The sequence below is a fragment of the Otolemur garnettii genome, unplaced genomic scaffold (genome assembly GCF_000181295.1).
Source record: "Otolemur garnettii isolate 467f Iridium unplaced genomic scaffold, OtoGar3 scaffold00024, whole genome shotgun sequence".
NCBI lineage: Eukaryota > Metazoa > Chordata > Mammalia > Primates > Galagidae > Otolemur > Otolemur garnettii.
In genome coordinates this window covers 11,631,847-11,641,131 of record NW_003852419.1, presented here as the reverse complement: position 1 = coordinate 11,641,131, position 9,285 = coordinate 11,631,847, and the positions used below count along the sequence as shown (strand labels likewise).

The 9,285-nt window shown below is 44.2% G+C and overlaps 1 protein-coding gene across 1 annotated transcript; it reads left to right on the top strand.

Annotated features, from left to right (window-relative positions):
* The first annotated feature begins 1,220 nt into the window (after window positions 1–1,220).
* GPR75 (G protein-coupled receptor 75) lies at window positions 1,221–8,618 on the top strand. The gene is made up of 2 exons (XM_012804037.1): window positions 1,221–1,418; window positions 6,656–8,618. The coding sequence occupies exon 2, from the start codon at window positions 6,772–6,774 to the stop codon at window positions 8,392–8,394; it is 1,623 nt and encodes a 540-aa protein (XP_012659491.1). The 5' UTR covers window positions 1,221–1,418; window positions 6,656–6,771; the 3' UTR covers window positions 8,395–8,618.
* The last annotated feature ends 667 nt before the right edge of the window (window positions 8,619–9,285 follow it).

The following is a 9,285-nucleotide window of genomic DNA, read 5'->3' as shown; positions in this document are numbered from 1 at the left end:
TGATAGCATAGTCAACTCAGATTGAATACCTACTTGATAAATTAACAACCCCTCTTTTTTCTCAGTGAAAGCATGGGAACTGGGAAAGAAAGTATACGCATAAACTGAATTCTTTGATACTTTTTGATAGCTCTTTAGAAAATTACACTTATAGCCCTCATTGTGCTCTATGCCTATAATCCTAACATTCTGGGAGGATCTTTTCAGGTGAGAAGTTCAAGACCAGCCTGAGCAAGAGCAAGAGGTAGCCTGGGTGTTGTGGCAGACACTTGTAGTTCCAGCTACCCTGCAGGCTGAGGCAGAGGGATCACTTGAACCCAGAAGTTAGCAAGAATGAGACTCTGTCTCAAAAAAATAAAATAAAAAATTACATTTAGCCAAAATGGAGATTGTAATAGCACCATTTTCACTCAATTATTTAACCTGAACAGATACAACTTTCTGGTTTTCTGGTACCAGGGTGAAGGAGGGGGCATTCAAATAACATTTTCTATTTCTAAATAGCAACTCTGAGAAAAGTAATAAGATCCTCGTTAGCCAAGTCGGGACACGGAAGGGAAGAGTTTTATCTGGTTTTATTTTGTACTCGTAATACTTAGGAATGTTACTTGATGGCTCAGAGTAAAAACCATTTTAGGAGTTCATTATTTTGGACATGTATGGACTTTAGGAGAATAAGAGGGTAGTAGCTTTTGTGTTCTTGCTTGTTAAAACTGGCCTAGCTCAATAAGTAGATAGCACTATCACTTTTCACGACTTTATATATTAAACTTAATATTAAGTAATTTAAAACCCAGTATTTCTTGGCTTGGTCGTTTACTTTTGACTTCACATTTGTTTCCTATAAGTTATTTCCCTTACTGTATTACCCCCAGTGAATTTATACTTCTGGAGAGAGCTTAGATAAGCTAAAGTTGGTTAATTTCAATTCTAATGATTTGTGAATTCTAGGTTCCAAAGTTCCAAAGCGGACGACGGTAATTTATGAGAAAAAAGAATTGGCTGCAGCCTAAAAGTGAGAAGTTAAGCAGACCGGCTTGAAAGCGCAGGGACTGGGGGAAAGGCGGGCGGCGGGCACCGTGAGCCTCCACGGGTCCCTGCGTGCCCTTCATTGCCCGTACCCTTCCTCTTCTCCCCTCTTGACCTTGCTCTGGATCTCAGCTTCTGCTTATCTCAGGGATCACGAGCTCCCGAGGGTGCGGGGGGCAGGCGGGGTCCGAGCCCGAGTGTCCGGCGGAGGGGGCGGCGCCCTCGCGTCTCCGTGACTGCGCCCGCGTCTCGCCGCGACTCCCGGGATGCGCGGAGGCGGCGGCGATAGCGATGATGCCTCTAGCCCTGCAGCATCCGGGCCGGCGGGCGGAGCTGGGGTCCGATCTGCGAGATGGAGGAGGAGGGGCGGCGCTGCGGCCACCCGGCAGGTGAGAGGCGGTGGACCCCGGGAGGAGGACGACCTCACGGGGACAGGAGAGCCGGCCTCGGAGGCCGGCAGCTGAGCAAAGAGCGCTGCTGCGCAGGGCCGGGCTCGGCCGCCGCGCACCTGCTCCCCGCGCGGCCTGTGGGGAAGCCATCTAGCGGGTCTTGTCCGCCCCAGGCTCTGCCGGGCCGTGGAACCCCGAGTCACCGCCCTACCCTAGGCTGAGCTCTGTTGACCCCACCAACCCTCTGCCGATTCTTGCGCAGCCTTCCCTGGCCTGGCCTAGGCCCTCCTTACCATCACCTCTCCCGCTCCGGGAAGCCCTCACCTATCGCCTGCCCCATGCCAGGGGTCGACCTCCCCTCCCGCAGTTTCCTGCTCCACTCCGTGGCCGTTCCTCACCGAGTCCTCAGGGAAGGGGACCCCACAGCCTCCTGCCTCATCCCTCACGTCAAATGACCCAGGACTTCTCTTCCCCACCCCATTTGCTGCTCCACTTCAATTTAGTTCAGATGGATAGGAAAAGCAAAGGCTTTGATATCAAGTACATCTGGCTTGAATCTTAGTGACCTTGGGCAAGTTATCTAACCTCCCTGAGATTTTCCTAATCAATATAATTACATGGGGATAATAACAGTAAAGAACCTGGTCTTTTGTGAGGGTCAGGCTCTGAAAATGCTTTCCCTCCTGGGACTTAAAACATCATAAGGGAGAAAAATGGGTTGCAAGAATTCAGGTCAGGAGATGACTCGTAAAAGCGTATATAAAATGTTTTAATGTTTACTAAAAGATAAAAACAGCACACTAGATTATCAGAAGCTCTTCACACATCTTAATAAGAAATAATTGCCACTGTACAATAAATTCTCATTTCCTATAATTTCCTGAATAGTTACTTTTGGATCCCTCCTTACCTGTAACGAGATGCACGTCAATTCATTCTGTCTTATTGTGGCTAACGTGCATGCTTAAGACTGGTTTTCTAACTTAATCTTCCTGAGTTTATGACTGTAACCACGTCTTCCTGGACCTATTCATAGTAAAATAAAGACTAGCTTGTGGACTTGCATGGAAAATAGCATTGATAACCTTTATTTAATATTCAGGAATAGCAAATCAGCATTGATTTATTCCCTTCGCTGAGTTTTGTATTTCTGCCATCGTAACTTTACTCTAAACTGTGATCTGAACTTCTTCTTTCTCAAGAGTTGGCATTGAGACCAGGGTTCCTCCATCTCCTTTATTGCTCCTAAAGTTTTTCTGTCGAGACCTTTTCTCCTCTTCTGTCTTCTGCCCTTCCTCTTTTCTTTTCTCAGCTGCTGATACTTTCCTTTTTTTCCTAATCATCCCACTAGGAGTGATTTATAATTACTTATAAAGGACCTATAAAATACAAAGTGTGTCAAAAGATATGCAGAAGTATGTGTGCATGTGTGTAAATATCTGTATAGCTGTGGACTATGTCAGATACAGATATATGGGGGGGGTGTCTATATATACGAATGTGTGTGTATAATAGAGTTTTGGATTCTAGAAACTTTCAATGGGGAACAGATTGCAATACCTACTTTGTAGAGTTATTGTGAGAATGAAATAAAGTTAAATGTACAGACTATATAACATAAGTGCCAGGCATGTAACAACCACCTAATAAATTATAGATCCTGTGATTATCTTCTGATCTGGGGCTCTCTCCCTTGATTTCTTTGCTGTTTAAGATGGTGGTGAAGAGGGTGGGCTTGGAAGAACAACTTGCATAGGTTTAAATCCATGCTCTACCATTTTAAGTTAAATGTCCTCATCTGCAAAATGGAGATGTTATACTAATTATTTCAAGGTTGTTGTGAGGATTCAATAGGCAAATAATATAGTACTGGAACACTGAGAACTGAGTGTCTGGTACATTATAGCACTCAAATTCCTAATCTAAAATTTTCCTTTTTAAAAAATTTCTTGAGACTGGGCATGGTGGCTCACACCTGAAATCCTAGCACTCAGGGAGGCTGAGGCAGGAGGATTCCTTGAGATCAGGAGTTGGAGACCAGCCTGAGCAAGAGTGAGACCCTATCGCTACTAAAAATAGAAAAATGAGCTGGGCATTTTGGCAAGCACCTATAGTCCCAGCTACTGGGGGGGCTAAGGTAGAAGGAAGGATTGAGTCCAGAAGTTTGAGGTTGCCATGAGTTACACTGACACCAGGGCACTCTAGCCTGAGCAATGGAGTGAGACTCTGTCTCAAAAAAAAAAACAAAAAACTTGAAAATTTAAAAATGTATTGAAAAAAATTTAACTGCACAAAAAATGAAACCTGCCTCTCAGTTCCTCCAGTGCCTCTTGCCCTTGACTAACATTGCTGCCTCATTATCTCATTTTCCCCTCAAAACCCCCCTTTCCAAATGTCTCCCTAGCTGGGGCTCTTTATAACTTCCATCATCCAACTTCATTATTACTCCATTACTCCTCATTTTTCTTAGCAGCCTAATTCCAGACTCTTCATTCTCCTGATTTGCCCAGACTGAATTCCCTCTTCGCTCTTCTTCACTTTACTTCTAAAGAGTAAAAACTTAGAGGTGAGGGCATTGCTAGAGACATTAGGATCATCTCTCTGTTCTTCCTGCCTCTTCAAATTGGGTTTTCCCTTCTACCTCTCTTTTCATAAGTTAACCCCAATCCTCCAATGAACAATTAAAAAAAAACAACAGTAAATACAGAAGTGCCAGAAGAAGCTTGTATTAAAATTGTAATATTCAAGTCATATCTGACTTCTGCAATCACAAGAGATACAAGATACAATATACAATGGGTGGCGCCTGTGGCTCAGTGAGCAGGGCGCTGCCCCTGTATACTGAGGGTGGTGGGTTCAAACCTGGCCCCAGCCAAACTGCAACAAAAACAGGCAGGCGTTGTGGCGGGCACCTGTAGTCCCAGCTACTGGGGAGGCTGATGCAAGAGAATTGCCTAAGGCTAGGAGCTGGAAGTTGCTGTGAGCTGTGTGATGCCACGGCACTCTACTGAGGGCAATAAAGTGAGACTCAGTCTCTACAAAAAAAAAAAAAAAAAGGATACAATATACAAAATAACAAATGTCATTGGTATACATTGAGTATTACAATTTTAATGGAGTTTTTCCTTAAAATGTGTATACATTTTTTTGGCTCCTCTGTAGTTGTCCTGCTCACTATCTAGGTATGAAAAGGGTTCAGAAACAGGTACACAGTCTTTAAGTGGAAACAGAACTATTCTTTTTTTTTTTTAATTATAACCATCAAGAAACAAAAGTTTAGGATTTATATTTTTCTCTCTCAGGAACTTTTTAAATGGAAAGTCCAGAAATGTTGGTCTCACTTACCATATGATTATTAAGAATGTAGATGAGCTTATAGTTTTCCTTAATGAAGGTACCAGTCAGGTGCATGGATTTCCCAGGACTGATATTTGCATGATAGTTACAGGCATGGTTGTACCTGTTGAGAAATGCCCAGAGACGTCTGTATTAGGTAGTCAATAGCTGCTACTGGGAGCTCCAGGTAATACCTCACTGACCTGGCCCAGTCCTCTCTACTCCCTTGATCCAGCAATGAAAGGGTTAATAGCTGCTGGCTAAATATTCTCAACATCAGCCCTAGACCTCCCCGGTGCCATTAGTTATTCCTAAAATGTTGCATCAAAGGGAGTTTGGCTGCCAAAAGCACAGTGCTTTTTCCAAGGAACCACTTCGTCTTCTCACAAGAAGCATCTTTTGGGAGCAGGCTGGGAGCAGGCTGGGACCAGGCCACTCAGGGCTTTGGCGTTTGGAACAAGGTGGAAGATTTGTGTGAGTATACATTAAACTTCCTTGCAAAATAGCAAAAGAAAAGGTTAAGAAAGGAAAGAAAGAGCAGGAAGGTAAGTCTTTTCTCTTACTCATCGTTGTCCCATCAGCACCTAGCATAATGATGCTGCCCGTGGCACACCCAAAATTAACGAGTGAATGAGCACAGGGACGGGTGCACGTCTCCTGCTTCTGCGTGTGGATATTCCTGTTGGGATAATGGCAGCTCAGATTTACGGAGCAGTTTAGAGCGTACAGAGTGCTGCTTTGAACCTTGTAAATTGTGAATATAATTCCAACACTGTTTGTTACTTCCATTTTTCCCTCTCAAATGTAGTTTGACACAATGTATTTTCCAAAGGAGGATGTGTAGTTGGCTGAGAAATCTCAAGGTGGGGGAGAAAATGACAAATCTGGAATAAAGGATTCTTCTTAGGGAAAGAAGTAGGATTTATTAGTGATTTATGGGAATTAAATGAAGAGCTGCATTATGCACCCACAATAGTCCCCAGTTTATATTTCAAGCACATACTGTTTGTTTCCTCAGTCCTTGTGCTGCAGAGATTTATTCCCCTGCTAGCCTGTCTGTCCCCACTCCTCACCTTTCACCCAGCTGGCCCCTACTCACCAACGCCTCTTCATCCTTTCCCAGGCCTCTCCCCAGGCAGGATCCTTCTCCTCTGTGTTTCCATAGCACCCTGCACCCATATAGGCTGTCTCCAACTGGACTGTGATCTCTGTGATGGAGAGACTGTGTTGATATATATCTCTAGTGCCCAACCTGAAAGTGTTTCCAATAGTAACATCTGCACACCCCTCAGGCAAAATCTCCAGGGATTTTCTTTCTGGGTGATAAACATCTTAACATGCTCTTTGGGTGATACTTAAATTTGTTTGCAAACCACTGTGTCATAAAAGTGAAAATTAGTTGGATGTATATGTGTGTGTGTGTGTATGTTTTTTTTTTTGAGACAAAGTCTCACTGTGTTGCTCTTGGTAGAGTGCTGTGACGTCACAGCTCACAGCAACCTCCAACTCTTGGGCATAAGCAATTCTCTTGCCTCAGCCTCCCAAATAGCTAGGACTACAGGCGCCTGCCATAATACCCAGCTATTTTTGTTGTTGTTGTTATTGTTGCAGTTGTCATTGTTGTTTAGCTGGCCCAGGTCAGGTTTGAACTCACCAACCTTGGTGTATGTGGTTGGTGCCATAACCACTGTGCTATAGGTGCCAAGCCAGATGCATATATTTTGAGGTGTTGATATCTTTTCCGTTTGGGGCTTTGTGAGGAGAAATGCTTTCTATGCACCACCAGGTCAGAGCTGAAAAATTCTAGTACTTTGGTGAAAAATAATGAGAGTGCAGTATACATTCCTTTCTGGGTCTGCATTAATCCCTTTCTGTTTCCGGGTGTGCATTTTTGTGTGCAGGCTTATCTGCTTTGGGCCTCTTTGGTCACATATCCTTCATCTGTGAGTTGAAGCCCTGATTCCCTTCCCACTGAGTGTTTTTGGGGAACAGAAGAAGGAGACTCTTCTCTCTGAAGATGAACTCGACAGACCACCTTCAGGATGCCCCCAATGCCACCTCGCTGCATGACACTCACTCCCAGGGAGGAAACAGCACCTCTCTCCAGGAGGACCTTCAGGAGCTCATCCATACAGCCACCTTGGTGATCTGTACTTTTCTACTCGCAGTCATCTTCTGCCTGGGCTCTTACGGCAACTGCATTGTCTTTTTGTCCTTCTTTGATCCAGCCTTCAGGAAATTCAGAACCAACTTTGATTTCATGATCCTGAACCTGTCTTTCTGTGACCTCTTCATCTGCGGCGTGACGGCCCCCATGTTCACCTTTGTGTTATTCTTCAGTTCAGCCAGTAGCATCCCGGATGCTTTCTGCTTCACCTTCCATCTCACCAGTTCAGGCTTCATCATCATGTCCCTGAAGATGGTGGCAGTGATCGCCCTGCACCGGCTGCGAATGGTGCTGGGGAAGCAGCCACATCGCACGGCTTCCTTTCCCTGCACTTTGCTTCTCACTCTGCTTCTCTGGGCCACCAGTTTCACCCTCGCCACCTTGGCTACCCTGAAAACCAGCAAGTCCCACCTCTGTCTTCCTATGTCCAGTCTGATCGCTGGGAAAGGGAAAGCCATTCTGTCCCTCTATGTGGTCGACTTCACCTTTTGTGTTGCTGTGGTCTCTGTCTCTTACATCATGATTGCTCGGACCCTGAGGAAGAATGCCCAAGTCAGAAAGTGCCCCCCTGTAATCACCGTCGATGCTTCCAGACCACAGCCTTTCATGGGAGATCCTCCAAGGGGAGGTGGAGATCCCATCCAGTGCCCCATGCCGGCTCTGTATAGGAACCAGAATTACAACAAACTGCAGCACATTCAGACCCATGGATACACCAAGAGTCTCAACCAACTGTCCACCCCTGCAGCCAGCCGACTCCAGCTGGTCTCAGCCATCAACCTCTCCACGGCCAAGGATTCCAAAGCCGTGGTCACCTGTGTGATCATTGTGCTGTCAGTGCTGGTGTGCTGTCTTCCACTGGGGATTTCCTTGGTGCAGGTGGTTCTGTCCAGGAATGGGAGCTTCATCCTTTACCAGTTTGAATTGTTTGGATTTACCCTTATATTTTTCAAGTCAGGATTAAACCCTTTTATATATTCTCGGAACAGTGCAGGGCTGAGAAGGAAAGTGGTCTGGTGCCTCCAGTGCATAGGCCTGGGTTTCTTCTGCTGCCAACAGAAGACTCGCCTTCGAGCCATGGGGAAAGGGAACCTTGAAGTCAACAGAAACAAATCTTCCCATCATGAAACAAACTCTGCCTACATGTTGTCTCCAAAGCCACAGAAGAAATTTGTGGACCAGGCATGTGGCCCAAGTCACTCAAAGGAAAGTGTGGTAAGTCCCAAGATCTCTGCTGGACATCAGCACTGTGGGCAGAGCAGTTCAACCCCCATCAACACTCGGATTGAACCATACTACAGCATCTACAACAGCAGCCCGTCCCAGGAGGGGAGCAGCCCGTGTAACCTGCAGCCAGTAACCTCTTTTGGATTTGCCAGTTCATACATCGCCATGCATTATCACACCACAAATGACATAATGCAGGAATACGACAGCACCTCAGTCAAGCAGATTCCGATCCCCTCCGTTTAAAGTCATAGAGCCTGGAAAACCTTGTGTAAATGGTTTTTCTTTCTGATACTAAATGACTTTTTAAAAACTTTGAGATCAGTGGTAGATCAAAACTTCAAAGATTCAGCTTAAAAGTCAGCGGCTCTGACTTTCTTTTGTCTAAAGTATTAATATCTTTTGGTTTGCTTTGTAGTTTCTTGACATTTTAAGATTTGATGTGAAAGTTTATTTAGATTTTTACCCTGACCTGTGCCCCTGTCTTTTGTACTGAACCTTTAAATAGATACCAGGAATGATTATGCTACTGTAGAAAATCAACTGATTGATTATTTGGGTCAATGTTATGGGTCTTCAAAGTATATATGGGCTAGATTTTTAGGAACATATGACCTTTCTTGAGCTGTTATTTTTATTAACTGAATTATAAATTTTGATTTTTTTTTCTTAGTCAAATAGGGAACAATATGTCTTTTTGGCAGCAGGTCAGTTTGATTAAATAACACAATGCTAAAGTAAGAAACCAGAATTTTATTACCTATAACTCTCTCCTTACCAAAAGTACTCATGCTGGCATTAGGTACTTTCATTTCATAAGACAGCCAACTAAGAATATAGTATGATGATTATTGCCATATCCTATTATAGTATTATTTTATGTCAATTGAGTAGCTATATCATTCTTTTCAAAAGAAAAATGTTATTACCTGTTAAAAGTGGATTGTTCTAAGTTGAGTGTGAAGTGCACACCTGTAGTCCCAGCTACTGGGGAGGCTGAGCCAGGAAGATTGCTTGAGCCCAGGAGTTTGAGACTAGTCTGGGCAATATAGTGAAACTGTCTGTATTTCTTTTTTTTTCTTTCTTTCTTTTTTTTTTTTTTTGAGACAGAGTATCACTTTGTCACACTCAGTAGAG